The 26,730-nt window shown below is 37.3% G+C and overlaps 1 protein-coding gene across 3 annotated transcripts in view; it reads right to left on the bottom strand.

Moving 5' to 3' along the window:
• Positions 1-26,730, bottom strand: part of Eip75B (Ecdysone-induced protein 75B) — a 175,575-nt gene that overhangs the window by 32,497 nt on the left and 116,348 nt on the right. For 2 of the 3 annotated variants that reach the window (XM_022082375.2, XM_022082377.2), the window contains exon 2: positions 1,459-1,547. In XM_022082375.2, coding sequence (XP_021938067.1) covers positions 1,459-1,547 — 89 coding nt within the window. Of the gene's footprint in view, positions 1-1,458; positions 1,548-1,991; positions 2,421-26,730 lie in introns of those variants that run through there. The other variant, XM_022082376.2, reaches the window with a different exon arrangement.

Below are 26,730 nucleotides of genomic sequence, written 5' to 3'. Positions count from 1 at the left end.
TGCGACAACTGATTAGCTAAACCTACATTACTAGTCAAGTACGAAAACAGAGCAAAAACAGTAACACCCCAAATTACCACCTCTTTCTAAAGCGAGATTCCAGAGCAAAGTAGTTCAATTAAACTACAACCCTTTTAAACCCAGCAGCAAGTATATTTACCACCTGATTTAACTTAAATAACTGCATTTCGCAGAGTACATTCATGGACTTCATATGATTAAAAGAATAGACAGCGATTTTTCCCATAAACAGCACTGACGAAATGATCTTTGTAATAGAAACGTAGTGTTTTCTTTGAGGTAAGAACGGAATTTATAAATACTACATCGATGAACTAGACTACACTGACTGAGGTTTTACATGCTGTTCCATAGGGCGAAATTTATCGCAGATCGCTTACAACATTTAGAGTCGAATTACACTGTATTGTGTCTTCATAATCGGGTTCATTAAGCCACTATATTAATCCTGAACAAAATCGAATACATTTTCATGCACGTATTTTACTGGGTTCTGCAGAATGACGTACAGAAATAGACCCCGAGAGCTACGGGATTAATTCAAGTTACGTTACATTACGTTCTGCGCTCAATGTGACGTAATACTTTCTTTGCACCTACTTTCTTGTAAACTTACTTTCTCTCTACGTAGATGCGCATACGGACTTTCACCGTGCTTTTATGTTACGCGTCCGGGGGGCATTACAACATAAGGATTACTTAATCCACACACCTGACCACATCCGGCGTAGTGACCTTAAAAGATTAATGGCAGTAATTGACTTAAACATGTATTCTGTGTAACAACAAAGGGGCTAGTATTTGTACTGCACAGAAATCATTCAGGTACTAAGCTCGTTCTTGGGCTAATTTCCAGTCAGAAATTTAATGTGAACATGGCTACATTTAGGAATATCTATATTGTTCCGTAAATAATAATTTAATAAATACTGCATCAATTAAATCTCATGACTATAATTAAACGTTTGTAATTCAGAGCGCAGGGTCTGTCTTTCGAAGTTCAGTTGGTCAAGAGAATTTCATGCAACTCGTAAGATCAATTTCATGTCTCAAGATAATTTAATCCAGTTTACAGCTTCACGTCTTCCACCTAGATAATTTACTGTTTTAAACGGATTTAAGTTATAAAGTTACCGTACAGAAACTTAGAGGATTAAAATAGAAGAAATTTGGGCCCGATACAGATTCTCCTTAGATAGGCTATTCATAAAACAATTCGGGAAGACAATTCACGAGACTGTAGCACAAATTAAACCACTTCTCCTCGCACACCATGGCATTCTCTATTACAATACTAATCTGATCAATGCATTGACTGATAAGGCCATGCTTACATCAAGTTTCTCGACCTTCACGGTTTCCCAATGGGAAGAAAAAAACATTCAAAGAAATGACTAAATGCGTGACTCACGTATGTAAACAAACACGTGCACTCACCTTACAGCCCTCACAGGAATGTACTCCATAATGGAAGCCTGAAGCCTTGTCACCGCAAACACGACAAAGTACTGTCGTCCCATCGAATTCTGTGGGAAAAGAACAGTTCAGTCATTAACATCACAATCTACAACCTCAAAATACTGTACTGAATTATTAATAACTTATAAACCGGCTATCCTCATCATTTAGATAGGTTTTCCTCAGTCTATCCAGGCAAATATCGGGATAGTACATTAAATTACCACTTCCTTTCACATCTTTTCCAGTTCAGTATTAATTTAATTATCTATAAATAAGCCATACCTGTAAGGATCAAAACAAATCCTTAGAACACAAAATATTAACCAGTCGCATATTAAGAGTGGCTATGACACTTAAGAAATCTTGAAAAAAAAATGACGATTGGCAATACTCATTCACGGTGCTGTCTCAGTAAGATCTAAGGTCCATGAAAGATAACCCGAGGTCACGTTAAAGTGGAATCGACGCTTAGCACAAGTAACACCTAGAACTTTTAAAAGCCGGTGTACCTATTTTAAGCTCCGGTTCTCTGTGTCCTGATGTGACGGTGCTATCCATCATAATACCCGGAGTTGTAGACTCAGGAACTTGAAGATGGTCCGCTTGCATTATTTCAAAAGCTTTCTGATGAAGCTGGTTGTTTTCTGTCACAATCATTGTCACTACACTTACAATCAAGACAATATAAATAAATCGGTGCAGATGAACACATTCACAAAAATCCGGGTGAAAACTTTTAATAAAACACTTTCACAATTCACTAACTTCAATCCTTATAAAACAACTGTAAAAGTCGAAGTACTACTATTATTTTCTGTTAACAACACACGAGCATGATACACTCCATTTCACGGCACGACATAGCGCATGTGACGGTAGCCGGCGCTGTATTGTCATGTGGTGTGACAGACACGTCTTCGGTCCTAACTAGCAAACACTACCGTACCGACTCACTCGGGTGAAGTCGTGGTGAATAGTGAAAGTGCTTGCTGCATGCAACTGCTCCGTGCAGTGGTGGACTCGATGATGGGAGTGCTTCGGAATGACGACGGACGACGACCGTGCGCGCGAGCCGTAAATAAGGTTCACGGTACGTCGCTACCTGCACGACAACCCACGCGATATTCACCCTTACAAGCAGCAAGGCATTCGTTTACATGAAACAGTGATAGTTATTTAAGAGTGTAGAAGGTGAGAGAGAGAGTGAGACTACAGAGAAAGAAACACCAAACGGTGGAAAGAAGAGAGGCAAAGAAACAAGAGGCCGGACGTTTTAGTAGTAAAAGGCTTTTGCACGCATTTGTACACATGCTCCTACAGATATTGGACCCACAGAGAGAACGAAGTTTTCAAAGTTGGAGGTCATTGACAACAATGAAGCTATCCAGTGGTTGAACAACCAATGATATCGAAGTCCAAACTTAAGAGCAGCGCTGTGGTTGGTTAACCTCTAAAACAACTACTACTACATGTTCTTCCCCCCACCATCATAGTACAGTTCTCCCTGTAACCCCCCCCCCCCTTCAGGCAGCGCATGGTTTGTACGGTACGATGTTTCCAGGGGGCTATGGCCGGGCATGAAAAGGACGGGGGGTTCATCGCTCCCGAACCTTGACTGAATTACCCAGACAAATAAAGAACGCAAAGCTAGAAACAGAGAAGTAAGCAAAGGAAGAGATGAACAAACGAGCAGTTCAGTTTTATGGGAAAGTGATCGATCGAAGGAGAACTCTTGCGCTGTCACAATAAACTTTACCCAAGCCTTCGAAGCGACAAAATATATGCAACAGTTAAACAAAAATTAAAATACTTCCGGTAAATTACACAGGAAGTGACTCTGAAACTATTATAACGGCAACTAGACCTAATATCACTGTACCAGAAACGTTTTAGCATTGAAATGGATCACACCGCACTTTGAACGTCTTCTACAACAACTTTGAGGTGGGGGTGGGGGGGTGGCTAATAAAGAAATTACGTGTTCCAAACAAAACAACAGTGGAAACAAACATCCTATAAGTGTTTGAATACAAAGTGAACGAATAATTATTCCCAAAGAAAGTAGTGAAACTTTTATGCAAAAGTTTTCTCGCTTTGCGAAATATAATCGAACAAATTAATCCGACATTAAATATTGTACACATACTAAAATACAATATTAGAAATGCACGACTATTCTTTGGTTGACAACACTTTCATTTTAGCTGATAACAGAAGGAGAACCATACAGAAACCTTCGGTAAACTTCTATGAGATTACAACAGCGGCGGAGTGATACATACACCGAAAGATTGTCACAATATTCACCACATACTCCACATAAACTGACTTGCACAGTGAATTCCAATTTGTGAGTATTCTTTGTTCTGCAACAGTAGTTCAATGTTACAGTCCTACTTCGTATTCGTACCCTGATTGGGGAGAATTAATTTCGATTTCGAGTTCCTCAATTAAAAATATTGAAAGCTACTTGCTAAGTTTAATTTCAGTAAATTAATCTTTGATAATTACATTCATAACTCTCTACAAAAAAACTTTCAAGAGGTTGATATATCATCTTAAAATAAAATAGCCTTAAAATATTAACACTTTAAATCCCAGAGGAGACTGCAAACAGCAATTATTTCTTCAAATAGTATTAAAAAAATTATTTCTGTAATGATGACGCATGTGTTTTCTTTGCGATACAGACTGAATCTGTAATTATTATTTAGAAGAGCTTCGGTTGCAAAGGGTTAATAAACATAAGGTTGTGACCACATGATAAAGGAATCGTTTGGAAATAAACTTAGTTCAACGTACGAAATTGATATCAAAATAAACATATCTACATATTAACCTCGTGTTGCTAATCAGATATTTAGTGTAAAGTACAGACGACATATCAGCCAATATTAAACTCTTCCCTTGAGCTGAGATCAGATTATGAATAACTTAGATTCTCTTCAGAACGTTTCTTCAGAGAGACAAATTCAGAATAGAATCACCAATCTTAAAAAAAACTTTACGTAATTTTAAATTAGGTTGACGATATACCAGTCTGTTAATTCTAGTGTCACTTGTAAAATGAGTCCTGGGTTCATGACGGAAACGGCACCCATATTATCTTTGAACACTCAAAGAGGAATACAGTGGAACCTCGATATACCGCACCTCGTTATAACGCGGACTGGGACAAACCGTGGCTATGATCATGTCCCCAAATACGATTACATATGTTTTACATATTTCATATATAATGCGGGTACTGAAGCTGTCCCCCGAAACCCGCGTTACATCGAGGTTCCAGTGTATTTCCTAATACAACTCCTTCGCAACGGATTCACAGAGGCATATAGAACAAGGACTGCATTGAAAATAGAACAAAAAACACAACATTTATCAGTAAAAGTCGAGCAGTAACAATCGGGCAATGAACCCTTGATCCCAAGCTACATATTTATGCGGGTAGGCGAGGAGATGGAGTGGAGTGGCATCTTATCGTTGTCATAGTAACACAAGAGGCTGTTAACCCGGAAAACATGGTCATATATATATATAGGCCTATGCCCTAACCGCCTATAACCTAATGTGATGTCACACCCACGCACAAGCCTGTTCTCAATCGGTGCTAACGTAACTTTAACAGACGTCTCCATCGCTGTTTGAAGCGATGATTATTTTTAGAAATAAAACGTGTTACTTCTGTCTTTAGACTAATGGCCTCTGTGAGTATCCAGGAAATAATTCTTCTCCTTTACCAATCAAACGTCTTAAACCAGCAAATGTAAGACTGAACACAGTTAACGTTAGGTGGAAATCATCAATGAAATGTTTCATATCTCTTCAACCTCCTTCACGTCTCACACTCTGTGCCCCTACCTACCTACTCCAAGATTACACAGATTTCAACTATACAGAATTTAGTAAGATCTTCCAGAAATAACTAATTTTATAGAGCAGATTCTATCTTGAGAAGATAAAATTTGCTTAGGTAACCAAGTCATTTCCTGCCTTCTATGCAATTTGACTATTAATTACCATATTAATAACAACCTACAAATGCTCCATATCCTGAGCGAGACAAATCATTTCACATATCTTTCTATTTTTCTTTCAGACTAATTTTAAAATTATCCTCTCATTTACGTCTTCCAGGTGACTTCTTTAATGTAGATATTCAGAGTAAAATTCTGTATGCATCTCCCATCGTTTCTATGCGTGCTACATGCTCCGCCCATTTAACATTCCTTAGTCATTTTAATAGTTTTTAATGAAGTACAAGTAAATTGGTCATTTTAAAAAGGCCTTATTCCCGAAATAATGTCGTGTCGTGTCTAAGGTTAGACCGAAGCAAAGTTAAATTCCACCCATATTCTTAGTTGCATTTAGAACATGGCATGTTAAATGCAGATACCGCTGGAGGACCACAGAACCACACTTTTGGCCTTCGAGTTTCAGCAACACCTGCTGTTCTAACATAGCTGAAGGCTTACTCAGAAACCAGTGCCTATTAATGCTCTGAGAATGAGGGACATCCATCGTTTGGTGTCCTACATTCCAGGCACAAAAATATTTATAATTCTCTTATGATTCTCTTAAGGTATGTGAAAAATGTATAAAGTGTACCTCAGACAATGGACAGTGTTCAAAATGGCGTTTCTACAAAAATATTTATAATTAAATATTAGCCTGGTTGGTTTTGTAATAATGACAATCATGATGGTAAATGAAAAGATAAAGGGTTTGTTTCAATTATTCAGATATTACTCGCATTATTAATTTCTAGCCAAAGCACTGGCTGGTGTTAGACAATACACAATAATAAGTGAGCGACGGCTAACAGAAGTTAAGAAATAGGAACAATGACGTTTGTGATTCGGAATATTACATGTACAGATAAAGGCTAAAAACACCTTTGTGTCTTGCCAAATTTCCAATTCGACAATTATTCTAACTCCTAAGTAACTAGTTAATCTACCAACCAACCAACCAAATGCATAGATCACAGCCCGTCCAGAGAAGCAAATATTATGTTCAGCTAATCAAAATATGTTTCGCCTTTTCTTGAAACCCTATGACTCATTACAGTGTTCACAAGAGCCATCTGTCATCCCCAATTCTCAGCCAGGTTAATTCAACCTACACCATATTTCCCCTAAGATCCATTTTAATATCATCCTCCCATATATATATTTACATGTAGGTCGTCCAAGTGGTTTCTTCTCTGCAGCATTTCCAACCAACATTCTTATCTCCCCCATCTTTCCCTCACAGAATATGCCCCCTTTATTTTATTATTCATAAAATATTTAGTCAAGAATTATGAATTCATTATATAATCTTCTCCAACTTTCTGTCACTCCATCCCTGCTAGATGCGTGTATTATCCTAAGTACTCTGTCTTCAAACATTATCGACATGTGTTCTGTGGAAGACCAAGTTTTATACCCATACAAAACAACGGGTAAAATAATCATTAATTCTACGATTTTAGAGAGCAGATATATATCCATCTATTTATTAACAATAACGCTGCATTTAACATTTCAAACAATGGGGAAGAAAGATTGATATGATGGACGAAACAGTTTCTTCCTTAAGGCCAATATAACTTGGTATATAATGCACCTTGTGTTATTACTTTTTAAATATGTTCTCGGTTTTAATGAAACTTAGTGCTTTAGGAAATACGAGGTAGAAATAATTCAGAAAATTTGAAAAAGTAACTCCAAGTGCATAAGCGTATTAAGGCGAAATATCTACAGTATTAACATTTATTGTAAAATATTTCTCAAGGAATTTAGTTTTTTGACCTGAAGAGGTCTTGGGTAGTTCAACAAACTCTCAAAGGAAAGGTTTCTGGTATCCTTTGTATTTTCAGCAATGTTAGTGCTCCCTGTTTCGTTGCAACAATACCTTCATGACACATTTTTTATGCTCCATAAAAGCAAATGGGAAGAAGAAGGCCTTTGGAAATAATAGTGGGCAATTCCTTTCCCTGTTCTTGAACTAGTTCTTTGTGATCCATTTTATTAGATATTACTTCAGAGTGGTTGACATTTTACTTTATTTTTTTTCAAAATTATAAAAAGAAAAAAAATCACCGAGATATTACAGAATACAGCGTTGTAGTTTTCAAATAGTCTGGGTTCCATACGTCCAAAAGCCCCTCCAAATATCAAAACACTAAACGTGCTGCTCCTTTGCACACAACGTTTGCATTTCCAACAGGTATTCAGTATGAATAAACTGAACGTGACAAAAATGATTATTATTCCTACTTCGTATTTGGGACCTCTGGTTCGAATTTGGATTCGGTCATCAGGTACCCTAAAAAATTGCGGTTATTCACAGTGCTTCCATGAGAAAACTGGGATTATTTTAAATCGACTACGACCACTTCCCATATCTTTTCAATGTATCGTTCACGTTCATTTTCTAGCTATTATTCGAGGCTGATTTATTATTAGTATACTATGTTCAATAATGTTCATTTCCTGAGGTATATTTGACATAGGGACCGTTTTGTGTGTTGATCTACGTGCTAGCCTCGCATTCAAAAGATCCCAGGTTCAATCTCAACAGTTAGCACTAACATATTAGTATAACAACCTGATAAAATTCTGTCAGTATTATGAGAATCACGTAGTTTTTCCACCTGAAGACGGGGCGGGACAAACACTAGAAACGCCTCACATGCTAACCTAACCTAACATAACCGACAAACACACTATTCTTGTAACTCAGTCAAACTAAACTCGGTGTTAAAAATAATCAACCAGAGAAGATAAATATATATAACGTAATTTTGTGTGTTTAGTTAGTTGGTTGGTTCAATTTTCAAACACAGGAAAGATAAAAAGTCTTAGGAAATGACAGGTAACGATTAGACTGACGATCGGAGAAGACCTTGAACTCGAAAATGAGACACAACTTCTACCAATAGCAACGGACCGATCATAATCTCAGATAAGTCAGGTCACATGTCCCATTGTTCTACATCTGCGATTCTAAAATTCGTAAATAAATACATTTCATCACTCACTGGGAAAAGGATATTACTCAGCAAATAAAAAAAGGAGTCCAATGCTGTCTAGTGTTTTGTGTTTGTCGACTAATAACAGGTTCAGAAATGACAACCTTCACATATTAAATGCATGTTCACGCAGAAATAAAGAAATGTTGGCATTTAAGACAATGGTTTGCATCACCGAATGAAGAATCAATGCAAGCAGGGACAAATCTGTGGTGCAGAAGTTAACACTCAAAAATCTTGTTCAAAACCTTCTCGATTCGAACCGCGGTCGGGAGACCAATGGTTGTCAGAACAGTGACTGGCTACTGGACGGTCAGTGTTTGATTCCCGACTGGGAAGAAACATCCCTGTTTCCTGTCGAGTCCAGTTTGGCTCTGGGGCCCACCCAGACTTCTCTCCAACGGATCACCGAGGATAAAGCGGCCGAAACGTCGTCACCACTCGTACCCACCTAGTACGAAGGTAAGAAATTCGTGGAGCTTTACGTCTGCTCCCATGTCTTCAAGGCGTGGTTCTTAAGCAGAGTCCAATTCACATTTATCGTCTAATTACAGTAAAACACCTCAAGCTGGACACCCCTTTATATTTGACACTTTTAATTGGAACCGGCGAATATCCTATAATTTTACATGTCCACAATACCCTATATCTTGGACACCCCTTTTGTTGTTAAGTTTGACAGGTTCATGCACTTGACTTCGATGTTTTCAGGGAAACTTTTTCAGTTACAAATTTTGTTATTTTGAGTTTCTGACTGATGAATGCCTCGTCTTTGGAGGATTATCTTATGGACATTGAAGCCATCACTGGAATGCATTGCACGTGTTTAACTATTCTTTTGCTGAACCCTTAACTGGACTACAGTATTGCAGAAGACACAGACTGTGCTTGCATTTGGGTTCAGACTGTGTTAACAGAAATGGAATTTTTCTTTTTGCGACGGGGAAGCGAAAATTGGTGAAATTAACTTTAGAAAATGTTATTGAGGCTGGGGTGTAATGTGTAATGCATGGGAGTGGGCTTCAAAAGATTATTATTAATACTATTGTCATTAATTCTTAATTCAAGTAAGCCTAGTAGCTAGTGTATGTAAGTAAATAGATTATTTTGTCATTAGACTACAACTTGATTTTTTCTTTCCCTATATCTTGGACACCTCTGTAAGTTGGACACATTTTCGTGGAACCCTAAGTGACCAACTTAGAGAGGTTTTTACTGTACATTGTATTGCTTAATTGTATTTTGCTAAATGCGGTTAATCGGTAAGTCCCAATTTTTATGTGGCGCAAGAGTGCGATCAAGCAGTTCATTCCACTTCTTGATGGTGCTCTGACCTGTTCTTCTAAACCACTGTCTCTCTCAGTGTTCTTCCTTCCAGCCTCTGGGGACTTGGCATTCCTCCTCTTGTCGACCGTCGGTCGCTTGTGAAGAAGAGGTTTCTTCGGGCCACTGACCCACACATCAACACTAACATCTTCGGAATAACTCGGGTTTCTTCGTAACTTAACCAGTCTTCTCTAGCGTTGGTTTTATATACATTTTTCATATTATAGTAGGGAGGTCACTGCAAGTCACTTACCCCAGTGGTACAGAAACTGATGGCTGGCCATGAATTGACTTGAAAAGTGAGTATGGGTATTCGGGGGGGGGGGGGGGGGGGGGATGGAGGCATAAAATCTACAACAACGAGATAATTATTTCTAGGCACAGTCAAGATCCTTATTTGAAGAGTTATGGAATTCAGCTCCGAAATTGTTAACATTTCCGATCAGGCATGTCATAAATACGAAAAAGTTAACCCTTACCCCTTGAAAAAAGTACACGAACAAAGACAGAGGTTATTTTTGAGGTCAACATCCTGATAATAGATGTTTCTCAGCAACATCTAAAAAAGAATAAAGCTACATTTGCTATTCTGTAACAGCTCTAAGAGTAACGAATGAATGTACCATATTAGGCTATATATCACATTTATGTTTGAATTAAGATTACAAACGTGTATTTTCTCAGCAAACATTTTTGTCAATATTTAATTTTCCTCGACGTTGTTTAATTTCAGTTTTAAAGCCAAAGTTTTTAGAAACAACAGTGACTAAAATATGATTCTGATCATTGTGGTACTGTGTTGCTTCTTCTCACTATTTATAAACAATGGCGTAGAATTTTTTTGTTTTCAAGTTTTATATGTATTATTTTATTTAGGTGGGCACTCGTCATGCTCCACAAAACAGTATGGCCTCCATCCGAAAGCCGCCCGCGAGTCGAACGGAATGAGAAGAGGAAGAGAGAGAGAGAGAGACAGAGAGAGAGAGTTGAGAGTGACATTGAACTTTCTTCGGCTGGTGCATCAGATGGGAATGACCGCTAAAACGCACGTGATATTTGACTAACACCAAGTACCGCATCATTACGCAGACTTCCAATATGACTTAAACAGCTCATCTCCAATGTAATCTTTGTCTCTGTTGCACGTGACCGCCAAAACTAAGACAGACATTTTGACACTGTATACCTATATACCAGTACGTGAAGACAGTCGGTTCGATGGGAGTTTACCTACATCTTACCCATCTAACGTAACCTAACCTAATAATAATTAATGTGTCATACAAAAACTGAATCGAATACCAACTAATGAAAAACTAAAACCCTAATTAAAGCATTAACTTAACCCAATGTTCCTTAATCTTTCAAAGTTCGTTAAAAATATTAAATATTACCATAAAAATAAATAAATTATATGTTGGCATACTTCACCGGGTATTGGTTGGGAAGCCTGAGGGGAAGAGACCGCTGGGGAGACCTAGACGTAGATGGGAGGATAATGTCACGCGGGATGTGTGGGAGATAGGAGTTGAAGGAGACTGGATTTTGTTGGCCCAGGACAGGGTCCGGTGGAGGGATTTGGTTAGTTCGGTGATGAACCTTCGGGTTCCGTAAGCCATTTAGTTAGTTAGTTAGTAGGCATACTTTACATTTAATAGCTTTTGATTATGTAAATAAAATGCAAAGATTCAGTTTTGCACAATTCGAGCACATAAATAAAATGAAAGCTATCACTTTTGCCCTATATAAAATACAAGGATAAGATCTGTTTAACATAAGCCAAATTGAATAAAAATAAAAGTATTTTTTTTTCGGATAAAAATACAAGGATACATGAAGATTTCTGTCTTCTGGGTTGTCTGGTAGATGTTTACTGACGTTTCAGAGGTCATACCGCCCTGATGACGGAGGCAGTATGACCTCTGAAACGTTGGTTAACATCGACCAGACTACACAGCGCAACAACCCAGAAGACAGAAATATTCATTTTTTTTTATATCTTAATTGCGTCATGCTTGTGTTCTTCAATATAATCAATTTTATTCACCGTCTTTACACAAGCTTATATATGGTTAAAATCACATAAAATTATAACATTTTTGTTAAAATCACATAAAATTATAACATTTTTGTTAAAATCACATAAAATTATAACATTTTTTCAAATTTAATAATTGATACACGCAATTTATTTGACAATTAAAAATTAATAAAATGTTATAATTTTATGTGATTTTAACAATATATAAGCTTGTGTAAAGACGGTGAATAAAATTGATTATATAGAAATATTCATATTAAAAATATATTAAAAATTTTTGAACATCATCAGAAAATGAAGACTATAAATCATAAAAAACAATAAAAAGCAGTAATTCAGTGATAAGTTTAAACTACATAACACCCGTTGATGGCTAAATTATAGCCGAAACTAGTCGTGTAAGTTCCTATGTAATCGAGTACTCGATGGGGAACGTTAAATGATGTTTTAATCTTTTAACAATATTATATTTGTGATTGACGGCAAAAAATTTTAATACATTTTTAATACTTATAAATCACAATATGACGCATTTACAATATCTTAGAAATATTCATACTCACCGCTGCGAAAACCTCAAATCTTACAAGGATACATCTTTGTTCGATGTAATATAAGATAAATGGAGTGGACAAAATGAAATCAAATAATGGGGAAGACAGGTAAAATTGCTGAAGGCGAAAGGTTTGTAGGTAAAGTTTCCTGACATGCCACCGTTACCTCGGTATTCAAGCAGAATGCGATCAACCAGCGAGGACCTGCCTCAGCGCATTCTGGAATCTAAACGCGAGATGGAGATAAAAGATCTGAGCCAAATAACTTGAGAACTTAACCTCGGCACATTAGAATATCACAGAGTTAAACGGCTGACTCACAATCCTGATCAGTGTAATCGTCTATCTTGTCTGGTGACAACAACTTCGTATCTTCTGGACGTGAAAACTTCCAATAACAAAGATACAACGGAGCTTTGCTTTTAACTAAATTCATACGAAATACGGCTTGAACCTCTTTAACCAACAGCCTACTAAATTATTTTCCCTGACTGCATTCCGACAATGCAATATATACGTCAGCAAGAACTCGGTATATGGGTCTCTAACGAGCCCAATGGTAACGATACATACCATCTGCTTCAGCGATCAATTAGACTTCATTTTCTGTTAATTACTTTAGTATGATTCTCATTGTAACCAAGGATTATTTCCCCCAAACAGCGTTAACAAGTTGATCTTTGTAAATGTATGGTGTAGTGTAGGATTTGAGGTTTTCACAGCGGTGAATATGAAGATGGCTATCTTCTAGGTTGTTGCACAGTGTAGCCCTGATAATGGAGGCAACAAGTGCCTCTGAAACGTCGATAAACGTCTACCAGACTACACAGCGCAACAACCCAGAAGACATCCACCTTCTTATAGTGTAGTGTTTTCTTAGCGGTACGGTCTGAATTCTTAAATACCATTTTAATGAGTCTCCGCTTCAAAGGGTTAATAACGCAAACGCAGTCTGAAATATATGTTTAAATGTTCTAACATTAAAATATTTTCTCCTTAAGCAGTACGAAACAAATTGACGATTAGGATTTGGTTTTCCACGCTGTGACGCCGTGTAATTTTGTAGGTGGTCAACGGCGCTTACGAGAAACGTATGACCTCCATATAAAGTGAAGATATAGGCAACACCTTCCTTCGAAAATGTGGAAACTTATTACATGCCTACACGGCGTCACAACCCAGAAGATCACAATCCACAGTCACCATCTTGAAAAACTGAAATCGTTTATCAACCGACGATGTTCGTCAGCTAACGTTTCTGAAATTACAGCCGACTTACAACATTTCAGAGTACAATTACAAACGAAATAGAATTTAAAACAATTTCTTCTTTTAAAAGAAGCTGTGAGGATTCCCATTCATTTGACATTAACATCTACCTACATAAAATAACAGATTTCCTCATAAAGTATCAACGGTTAAATCTAATACAAATAATTAATTCCGTAAGTTCAATTTAAATATTTTCATTTCATTTACGTGTTGGTCTACCAAGTGGCCTAATTCTAAGACCCCTTCTAATTAAAATTTCGTGTGTTTTCCATCATCCACATCCATGAACCTCTATTATCTCGTTACTTAAGTGTATCATGCAAAATTATGCTCCTGAAAAATTTTCCCCGCACCTTCAGTACTTCTGTTTTCCACAGAATGAGAAAAATAACTTGAAACCCTATAAAATTATGCCTAGAATTACAGTTCTATTTTAATTTTTAATTATATTTTGCAGGATATCTGCTAAATGTTTTAATTGATAATCACTTATCGATTCTATCTTTATTAGAAAATTGAAATATAATAAGGAATACCAATGAGAGGCCTGTCTCATAAAATTTTAAAATATTTGTAATATACTCTGCAAATTTCAGTTCCATCTGGAGCTACCTTTACTCTGTATTGTCCTCAATAACAAGACAGAACATCTGGGCTCCTAAAACGTTTACAAATAATCATCTATCCTCTCCAAATTAATGCCAGGAATTTTGAACAAAGATCCCTGTAATGTTTCGAGGGCAAACAATCGACTGGCAACCCTTTTTCACTCACTGCAGAGACAGTGGTTTTACTCTTCGCGCGGTTGTTGACCTTGACATGCCAGCAACAAACAAGTAAAAGACCAACGGTGAGAAAGCAGAACTGGAATCGGTTGGCTCTAAACGCATTTGCAACACGCCTTCCACCAATCTAACAATACATCTGGTACTGATCTAATTCCAGCTATAAAAATGTTTTGGTAAATTTGTCACCAGTGCTTATAAATAAGCACCGCGCCATGCAGACGTATGGGGGAGTAGAGGTATAACTCCACACATTCTTACCCTCAGTATTAGATGAGTGGACATTTTCACGAATCGATCACGGAAACTAATCTTCCCTAAAACGTCGATCGATATCCACAAGACAGCCATGTTAAAATTCTACTACGCATTAACGATGTTTTATTATATAACATGTTTGAAATGGCTTATATCTAAAGTATGTAGAAACAGGATATTCAGTTTCGAGGTTTAATAAGCTATTTTTTTTAAAAAATATACGTTGTGGTATTTATTTTGTTTTCTTTCTTAATGTTCTCATAAATTAATTCCCTGTCCTCGTTTGATTAAAACGATTGTGTGATGTGAGGTAATCGGAGTTACAATTCTGTTTTCCATACACGAGACATAAATGTTAACAGTTCTGCTATAAGGGTGTACTTAGATTTCATATTGACCATTAGAATAAACTCGAAATAATAGGTATAATCATCTTGCCCTAAACACTTTTGGGTAGATTCAGTGAATAGCGCCAAGCTTTCTCGACTAGGCATTAGCTTCATCAGCAGATAAACAGCCGCACCTCTGAAACGTCGGTAAAATACCAGGCAAGACATCACTTCATTCATTCGCCGTCAAAGCTTCAAATCTTAAAGTATGAATCTAACAAGTTCTTCCTCACGGCGACAGATCAAGTCTGACAAACACAGAAAACAAAAGACCTGATTATAGTTTTGTCGTAATCTAATATAATGCCCACTGAAAGGAGCTGTCATCCCAGCAACAGGCAGAATTTTCAGTGCCGCACCAAACTGAACTAATGTAAGTCTATAGGCCTATTACTAGTTCATCGCTCGCATTCGACCTTCCTGCTGCTTGCAGGTAAACGACCGGACCAAACAGAGGGTTCGGAAAGGCGGGTCGCCGACCTAGGCATGCTTGTTCCGCACTAGACCGGGCCACGATGAGGAGGTCTTGGTAACTGCTGACTTGTCTTCATAATTATATAAAACGAGTTAGTTTCTGTGAGAAAGAGAGATTTTAAGTGCCAGATATTCAAGCAACTGACTATTTTTGTCTTACGATCATCGCTGTGGAAAAGCGATGTTTTAAATCTGAGGGGTTTTAATAAATTCCTTCGTTTGTTTTCACGAGTGTGTTTAATAAGATTAACCCCTTCCTGTCAAAACACTGAAGTTTTACGTATGTTTTGAGAAATAACCGTCTGAAGTAACTGAGGTGAAATGACAGCCGTAATACAATTCGAGAAATAAAGACTGCAGAATTTTTTGGAACCAAGGTAGCTGACCTTACGATAGGAATTCAATTCGTGGCGGGTAAACATTTTCCTCGATGCATCCAGTCAGCCTCCGCGGCTCCTAGGTTAGGCCTATATGGGGTTGAAACGGTCGGAGCGTGCATCTAGCATCTGTGTTAAGGATACGTGTAACATTAACCTAAAATCGTCGGTGTTTTTACAACCATACTTATTTAATGACTGTCTTTGTGTCACAAAATGTGTCCACAGTAATTACAGGATATTAACATCGTAAGGATGTCTAACAGCTTTAAAATCTGTCCACACATATAATTTGAAGATCATCATCGCAACTCCTTTCCGCTTACACAAATGTAGGATTTTAAATGTACCCTTTCCAGTTTTCTTCCTACGTTATGCATTCGTTTTGTTATAAATATCACACATCTATAATCTGTAAATATAACCGTAAGATCCGAAGTGGGATTACAGAAACAATGCTGTGTTATAGGAATGAACGTCATATAAAGCTGAGATTTGGAAATTTCTAAGCCTGTTAGCTAGTATTTAAACTGTGCAAACCAAAATTCAGTGTTCAGCATTGATGCTAACACTCGGATGTTACCTGCACTGGTACAAAGCTAATGTAATGAGTGCTGGAAAGTCTTAAGCTCCTGGGATATATTTTATATTAAACGTAAGATTCCGTGTACTGCACGAGCGGAATATATTATAATTAATTCCTACAGATCCGCAACTCGCATAACACTGTTTTTAAGGATGTACAGTCTTACAACAGAAACAGTTAATTTTAATCTATTTCGACACTGTTTTGCCCTAATTAATTTATTCTCGTCTTCCTGAATTTTGATCTTCTATATATTTCTTTTAAAATTACATCTGACGTTACAAAATATTTTCATGTAGTTTTAAGGATTATTTGTACATAGTTTATGTAACTACACTATCATTGCATCAGATTATATACCTTGGGATGATTGGATGATTACTGGATAATGACATGGTAAGAATTAGCCGAGGCCTAATTTAAGGCAATATTCCGGCAATGGCCTGGAGGGACTGAGTATAGGTTCAGTGATTATAACCTGTTACTAGAACTAGATTCTAACCCGGGATCCCACGAATACGATACAGGAATACAAACCAATCGAACACGACGCTCGGGGTTTTTAATTCAAGTGTTTCTACGACCTATTATTTCTTAGGCTACATATTCATTAATTAAAAAGCGTCTTTTTCGTAATAATTCCACTTTTCGATATCAACTTTCACAATGTTTTAATAGAGTGCGCTCAAAGATTTGTTCTTGGCGATGGAAACAACTTTTCCAATCCTCCTCTCCTGAAAGCATTTTTTCTCGTTTCTTTACAAAAGGAACATATTTTCTCTGGCACATTTGTATTTCGCATAAAAAACCATCAACAAAACCCTCTCCAACAACTTTCAAAGTAAATTTTGTTCGTTAGTAGCTTTCGCTAGCAGGTATACTAAATTATACTTGTCTTCGCCAAATAAATGTCAACCAATTATTTTAAATTCCTCTATCTTCTTTGTCTGTAAGTTATTGTTATTTTACCAATCGTAATACTTTTTAATTAAATCCTGACTGTTCATACGTACTCATTAAATTCGTTTCCAGTATCTGACTGTTAATTAATCTTTTCTCTTCTACTCTCCGTTCCAAAGTCTGTTTGTGCTGCATGGTATAACATCTACACTTTCTTTATTATACAATCCACTATGGATTTTATAAATTTCTTTCCATACACCATACTTACCACAAAGAGGAAACATGAATATAATCAACATCTATTTTATGCATCCCTTGTGATTATTAACATACATACAAAAGATAAATATTGCGTCAAATGCAGATACATTTATATAATCTAAGGAAAAATTATATAAGCATATATTTTATAAATAATAATATTACTTACAAGTGTTAGACGTATTATTTATAACACTAAAATATTAAAACAAGTATAAATTATGTACACTGGCCAATATGGCTTTGTGAATCAAGAGTTTTAATATATGAAACAATATAAATATATACGCACAATGTAAATACTTTTTAAAGACTCTTCTAATCTTTTGACTAATATATTACTTGGGTATATTATGTATTATAAAATCACTAATTAATTAGGTTTAATATAAATGTGTCTGTAAGGACCTGAAGATGAATTATATAACTAAAGGTATTTTCATGAGTTTAATCAATATTTACATGTGACTAAAACAATGTAAGGAGGAAGAAGTAACTTAAGAAGGGAAATCATCGCGATATGTATTGGACCAAGATACTAAATAGTGTTCTTCCCGTTATACCAACACGGTGGCACGGGACAGCTGCACTAAAGTGCACAGCGGCTGTCAGGCACGTAGGAAGGAAGCGACAGGTTCGTTGACATCACTTCGGCTCGAATGAAAATAATCGATAGGTCCCAACTTCGATATCAGTTAGTCTCCTCTTACGAACAGCATCTCCGTCTGACAGTTTAACGTCTTCTGACTTAATGAGTCTTCAGCATGCAGACATCAATTTTCTGTCAGTACTTAAGAATTCTACAGTAGTTTAATGCAGACATCACATTATGTGAACATAAGACAGTAAATATATATTAAATTAATTACCGTATCCAGAACAAAGAGTGATCAAAGTGTCACGCAACCCATTTCTGAAATTTGTTCTATTTTTCAAAAAATTAAATTGCATTGAAATCAGTTAACAAAAAAGCGATGTTATATTACGTATTGGAGAAGTCTATCGCGTTCACGAAAATGGTTCCTCAGATGATATACTGTGGGTTTGTTTGGCACAGGATAATAAACTCATTCTGGCAAGTTAAGAATGAGACGCCAGGTATTGTTCGACAACACACGCTCATTACACTTGTGAAAAATATATCATTGCACTTCGACTGTTCAACTGACGTATTGGAGCGTTAAGGTTACAACATATCGTGACCTGCGTGGGCTCTTGCATAATCACAGCCATATTGTATGTTTATTAATCATATCAAACTGTATTGAATTTCAATCATCAATAAATATTTTAATACAAACTACGTGACATTCATAATAGCCTGTGCGTAATTAATTTAGTTCGAAACCGAAACCGAATACGAAACATGGATTCATCCCAACAAAGCGACAGCGGTTGTCTTAACATAATCGGAAGTCAGACAATTATCGTAGTCCTGGAAATCATAATTCATTCTATCAATCACAATGCCGAACAACGGTGTACCTATCGTGAACCTGGAGGTATGACACGTCTAGAAAACAATGTAACATAAAAAGACAAACCTACACACATTCTGAAATATCTGCAAAACAAAGAGGTGTGTGGTTAACTCTTCTCTGCTGTAAACACCCCTTCGGGCCACAGCGCATTTCTGCACATTATCAGAAAACATGATCTCCATGACTTTCCTACCTGGATTCCAATCGTAGCTGTTTACTTAGTCACATTCTTGACCCTTTCAATTCTATGAATGAGATTTATGGCCAAAGAACGCAAGCCACTTCTGCCCTTAATAACTTTTAACAAGTCCCTAACATGTATGATTTGAGGTTTTCACAGCGGTGAGTATGAATCGCCCTGATGACGGAGGCAGTATGACCTCCGAAACGTTGGTTAACATCGACCAGACTACACAGCGCAACAACCCAGAAGATAGAAATCTTCATCGCCCTGATGATGGAGACAGTATGACCTCCGAAACGTTGGTTAACATCGACCATACTACAAATCGCAACAACCCAGAAGACAGAAATCTTCATACTAAGAATCGCCCTGATGACGGAGGCAGTATGACTTCTGAAACGTTGGTTAACATCGACCATACTACAAATCGCAACAACCCAGAAGACAGAAATCTTCATTCTAAGAATCGCCCTGATGACGGAGGCAGTATGACCTCTGAAACGTTGGTTAACATCGACCAGACTACACGGCGCAACAACCCAGAAGACAGAAATATTCAAGTCCCTAACAATTCCCGTAAAAAAAAAATACTTCCCTGCTTTTCCTTTGTCAATTGAAATTGCGTGTGGTGTGTCGGCAGTTAAATTTATATCAAAGTTATCATGGATTCTATGAAAAAAACAAAAGAAGACATGCTCATTAAATAAAATTCCAGTACGGAGGTTAAAATATGGTACTTTTCAAAGGAATTACACTTATACACATATTACGTATCTGATATAGCGTATTAAATTTTTTTTCCCAATCAAAGCATCAAGAAGAATGTAAGTCTAATAAACCTCCCACATGGACATCTACGTGATCGGGGATAAAGGAGTTGTCATCTTGGAACAAAACCCTTCAGGTCGCTGAGGTAGCTTCTGACAATATAGGCTAAGCGACAACGTAGGCCAACGTTTGTGCCACTTTTATCTGCTGTGTCATATTAAATCCAGGTGCCAGTTTTCTGTTAAACCAGTCCCAATAACTCCTGACACTCATCTACTGTGGAATAGCAACAGACGTTTTTAGGCGTATTTATAACTTTTCCCATGTGCGCTCGCTGTCTCAAATACCTCACCCGTCTTGATTTGATCACCCTAATAATATTCTGAGCGTATAAATTATGAAGCTTCGCATTATGCAACTTTCACTGTTCCACTGTATTACTTAGGTACATTTACTCTCAACACATTTTTCTCCACAGCCTGAATCAATGTTCCCCCCATACAAAATGGCCAATTTAAACAAAACTTACTAAATCTCACCCTACGTAGACCACAGAAAACGCAAATCACATCTCCATGTCAATCCTTCTCAGCGTAAGACGAGTGTCATAAATTTTTAATATTATAAAAACATCGTATTACGTTATTCCACGTTAATTTCGTTTAATCTTAAATTGTATCAAAAACAAGTACACAAAATGTGTGCATTGTTAGCCAGAATGTTAAGGCTTACATTAGCGCCAGCGCCTGGCTCGCTGGAGCCGCCTAATTATGCATCTTTTATCTTGTCTGTTCTGTGTACCATTGAACCACGAACGTTACAGTGAAGATTCTTTGTTTCATTTTTCAATGTGTTAGCCGCGCTAACACGGTTAACATAAACCATCCATACTGGACACAATTATGTTCATAGATGGCTATCTTCTGGGTTGTTGCGCCGTGTAGTCTGGTAAAAGTTTATCAACGTTTCTGAGGTCCTTGCTGCCTCCATCATCAGGGCGATGACTAATCGCGAACTCACAGCCATTAAAACCTCAAATCGAAAATGCAGCAGATATGGAATATCAGAGCATTCTATTTCCGCAATGGTAAGTTGTTCGAGACGTCCGTCTATCGCTGCATTATCATCACATACGAATGAACAAGGCGTACGGATGCCTGAGAAAGAAATAATAGCTTCTGAGGTCAGTGACCCTAATTTTAAAGTTTAAAACAGATCCGTTAGTGAGACATTCGTGCAACAAAGGTTAAGAGAGTGAGCATGCTATTCCTCTGTGCATAATGCATCGCAATGCGAAAAGAACAAGACTTCTTTTTATTAACGCTATGGATATACTACATGCATACTCAATTACATAGTGTAAATACAGAGTACATTGACCTTTGGCGTACTTTCACTATTAAGTTGCTTGCGGGTGCTGCTATTAGCATGTGTAATGCATACAGACGCTACGTCACACGTGAGGCATACTTCGTGTCCAGTGTCAAGTTCTTCGGCGATTCTTTGCGATATGTTTATTTTACGACGTCATGTCAGTTGCTGCTGCAACTCCTTGGTAATATCGGATGAGTGTCAGGAGGAACACAGATTACGAAATTGGAGATATTATGAAAAAAGTGGTCTTGTCTTATTTTAGGGTGCTATCACGGTGTAGACTTGGAGGGAGGGCCTGAATAAACCTACGAAATCCTGAGACTGCAGTTCTTCCTGCTGACACTCCCTTCGTCGAACTACCGAAAATGACGCAGGTTAGCCAACCACTAAATTGAAAGGTTAAATTTAAATAAGGGAGGGAAATTATTTATTTTTAATTTTGGGGGGTTGGATGGGTACACCCTCAATAACTGCAGACCGCGAGAGTCTAGCGAGAAAAGAATATTGATACAGAATACGTATGGGACCAACATTCATACGGGTTATATTATTAGCCCTCTGGAGCCTAAAATCCTCTAAATAATATTTAAATATTCAATCTTTATCGCAAACTAAACACAACTTTTTACAATTTCGAAGATCAAATGGTTAATACTGTGTAAGTAAATAATTCCTACTTAGGCAGAGAATCATTCAAAACCCATAAATACAAAACGCAGGTTTGCCAGTTGTTAATCGTTAATGGTTAATTCGAACAGGCTATTCTGAACTCTGATTGGTGTTCTCAACAAGTTGAGATATAAAACCGAATCTTGCCTTTTTCCCATTGTAATTATCCACGCCTAACTGTACAATAGCAAATTAAAATAGTCCTAAATAGGTATACTACATACACATATACTTAATTTTCTAGATTTGTATCTATTTTATTTACTTTCTCTGTCAATAGGCACTTTCTTTTTGATATGTACAAGAAAACTAAAGATTATTAAAAGGCCTTGTTAAGTCAACAGACTATATAATTTTATGGGCCGTCTTTTGCGGGTCCGAGTCCATAGTGTAGAAAATATGACTATACTGTAACTAAAAAAGAAATAAAACAAGAGAGTAGAACCAGCTTCCGATATGGCGTTAAATGAAACATGCTTCAGACAATAAATCAACCGATGTTACAAACATTCGAGATGACTACTGCATCAGCAAATCTACGATTTCATTTCAACGGCTTTTATGGAAATCAATTGACCAACGTTACATTTTATTATGGTATAATGTTCACAAATCTCGTAACGTACTGGCAAACATGTTGGTCTTTTCATAGCTTATATGTAAAATTTGCTAGAAAATATTTTAATGTCATCTAACAAATTTCAGGAGATGGCGTTAAAAATGTAAGCCCATTTTTAGTTATTTTCACTTATGGCCTGTAGTCCAACAATGATCATGGTTACATATTTTCAATTCCTTAAAATACCAGTGAAATGTAACTCGTTTCGGTAAGCATAAAGTTGAAGATATCCGTCTTCTGGGTTATTGCGCTGTGTAGTCTGGTCGATGTTAACCAACGTTTCAGAGATCATACTGCCTCCGTCATCAGGGCGATGAATTCATATTCATATTCATCGCCCTGATGACGGAGGCAGTATGACCTCTGAAACGTTGGTTAACATCGACCAGACTACACAGCGCAATAGCCCAGAAGACGGATATCTTCATACTCACCGCTGTGAGAACCTCAAGTCTTACAAGCATAAAGTTGCTGAATAAAGGAAATTTTCGGGACTTGGATTTTCTGAAATTCTATTCTTAGACAGTATCAATATGAAATTTTCAGACATTTTTCAGAACCCTTGACACAATGGAAATAAAAACATAAACACTTCGTTTCAACTGTAGACATCCATAAATATAATATAGCCACAGTTAAAGCTGAATTTAACAGAACCTTCGGTATTAATCCCTTAACAAAACACTTTTCCTTTGAAACACATTCAAAACAGTTACTGCCCCTTCAGACATCCCCCCACCCCGGGCTGTATCTAACGATTCGTATGCGATTATAACAGACATACAAGTACAGGGGAGGGGTGTACTAATAATATAGGTCGAGTAATTGCTACTCAACTGTGACTGATCCAACAGTCAGTTCGTTTACATCTAACGTTTTGTTTAAATGGTCAAATTCGTGACTGTCTGCAGTTGTCATCAACAGAAAATGCAGAGTGGAATGAGGGTATGTCACACCGATCACTCAGGCCACGTGGTCTAGGAACCGTAAGGCCTTGATTCGTTCGTATATTTCAATCGGGGGTTCGAAATCCGCTCGAAGCGTGGATTATGTTTGCATTTTCTGGATTCCCCTGTGTTATCCAGCGTGGGAAGAAGAAAGCCGTGTGCTTGGACTAAATCCCCATCCAAGGACAACAACTTCAGTTTCAATGTTTCAGAATCGATTCCGAATTGAAAGAAAAGCCAGGCGAAAAAGTAAAAACATCATTAAGACAGCGTTACCTTCCATAATTTATAATATCGATCTATTTATAGATGAAAAATCCCTCTTTTATATGTTTATAAGATTTGCACAAATGTAGGAGAAGTAACATGTCCGTTAAACTGGATTCTTTGACGAAGCAAATGTGTGTATGTTAAGTTTATTGGTCGGTCATCAAGAGATGACGAAACAGCGAATGTTTCACATAGTAGTACAATACTTCACTTCCCCCCTACTGCGCAGACTCATCCACTGACGTGTGGGTCAAGGGTCTGCCTTGAACTGCGCGCGCACTCCACATGCCTTACGCATTCCCTCCTACTACCCGGTTCCGTGACTCCTTGGAAACTTCCAGATACATGTCTACGTATTGTCATGTAGTAAATACATAAAACATTAGCTCAAATGGAGATAGTTATATTGGGCTGTCGTCAGCAAAAACCTGGTTTCTTCCTTATAGAGAATTCAACAAAGGACTGAATGAACAAAACGAAAATAAAACATTTTTCCAGTGACGTAACAGTGCATGTACTTCCAGAACTTACTAGATCGAACTGTTTGCGCAGCGGGGCACTGTCCTGCTCCTGACAGACATCAAAGAGTAGAGGATAGAAACAAAGAGCAGTTATCGCCCGGTGACCGAGTTCAACGCACCTGAAATTTGCTGCCATCGACATCGATTTCGCTAGAGGAGGAAACCGATTTATTTCCTTCTAGTAAGGCAGAAGCGTGGGCGGGAAATGTTTGATGGAGTTTAAATGACGGCAATTCTTAAGCTCGATAGAACCAGCTGTTGGGGCCGTAGTATGGGTGACGGCTCAGCATAGAAGGTAATCGAAGTTTCAGATATGAAACTTTTATAATTACTGGCAGGACACATTACAGACAAGAACCAATCTTAAGCCTGGAGATTAAGCAAGGGGAACGGCCTATGACGTGTTGATAATGAAGATGGGCCTGTATTAAAGATAGAGATAATGGAACATTATCAACATATGTTCCTTATGACTCATTCATGCTCCGAAATACAAAACAACACCGACACTGATTTCTGCTGGTTGTAGCTTAATGGTTTATCCGACTAAAGGGCCAGGTACAAACATTTTCATTAATTCTTTTATTCTGCACTGTATAATGCAAGAAGGCGACACGTAATTATAAAAATGAACAGAACTCTTCAGTCTGTTCCGGTAACAAATAAAGTTTTTTAAATCAATTTTAAGAATTTTTCAAATGTAATTGAAATGTATTGAAATCTGTTTCATTTTAAAATGTCTTAAATCTAAGGGGGAAAGCCCTGAAACAATTCTGTCCATTGCATCCACGTTATACCATCCTTTTAGATCGTATTCATACACGTAACGTATTCGTGGGACATGAAAACTTTTAATTCTTCCTAAACTTATATAATATTCCGTTTCTTACGTAGGCTATTGTATATAACTTTATGAAATAAAATTTTAATCAAGAAATATGCAACTATTTTGCTACTTTATTTCATAATGAAACAATTGCTATAGATGTTGATAAGGCAGACTTTTAAACGACACCAACCCACCAACGACAGATATCTGCACCAGAAACAACAGACGTCAAAGAATTCGGTTCCCTGACTTGACCTGTGTAGCACAATGCAAATTAGCTACAGAAGTCTGTTACCGTGTTAGCTTCTACCAGAGTGAACTACAGCCAGTATTCTGTTGCAGCTGCTACTGGCTGAGTGAGTAGCCGCCTCAAGCGAGAAAGAGCAGAAATACTACAGGTCGGTCGCTCACTTACGCCAAGTAACGGGATAGTCCATGAGTTCGTTGACTGGATGCAACCGACACCGCCTGTCAATAACACAGCGATGGCTCGGAAGATTTCCACCTTGTGGAAGCAGGAACAAGTTACCCTTACATGAATGTCATCTCAACAACTAACGAAGAACAGATAGAGATTGGCAGGGAGGATAATGATGATATCTTGCAAAAGGCATGGCGATCACGAGGCCGGGTAGAAAGAGATGGCAACAGGAAGCTATGTGCGACATGAAACAGGAAGAGGGCGTAAAGAAATAGGCCTAAGTTACAAAGTTCATACACAGCAAGATGATATCTGAATGGAGGTGAACGAAATTAAACGAGAAGTGGCACTAATAACAATATTGTATAACACGTGATGGTCACGTGTCCGCACGTTGAAATAGTATTCCCAAAATTGCAACAAATAACTGACGATAGCCAAGTTTGGTTACCTTCTAAGTGAATAGCCGTCAGTTCTGCCACAAATACAATCGTAAGATTAACATGTCAGCCATAAGGAATATTATAAACGTCGAGAACATTTTAACAATTACATGTCTTGTATCACGAAACATTAATTTCAAATCAATTGCTCGGAAGTTTTCCAGTGTCGTCAATTCAGCCCTAAAGATGGATACTGTACGTTTTTTCCGAAACGTTGGCATCTACCGACCAGTCTACACGATTCCGAACTCAAAATAAAATTATCAGTGCAGATCTAATTGAAATCTATACATTTTAAATTAAACAAGATTTTTATGGAAAATATTGAACGAAATACAAAGATAGTTAATTTATGACTGCAATGTCTTTATTGCAATTGGTTTTACAATAATGTATTCGTATCTGTAACAAAAGTACATAAAATCCAACGAGGTATACAGAATTGCAAAGGACGCATTTGTAAAATAGGAGTATTTTA

The sequence above is a fragment of the Zootermopsis nevadensis genome, unplaced genomic scaffold, assembly GCF_977971745.1.
Source record: "Zootermopsis nevadensis isolate Lab colony 2312 unplaced genomic scaffold, Znev_1.0 Znev_ptg000019l, whole genome shotgun sequence".
NCBI lineage: Eukaryota > Metazoa > Arthropoda > Insecta > Blattodea > Termopsidae > Zootermopsis > Zootermopsis nevadensis.
The sequence above is the reverse complement of the archived record's forward strand: the minus strand, read 5'-3'. Positions and strand labels throughout refer to the sequence as shown.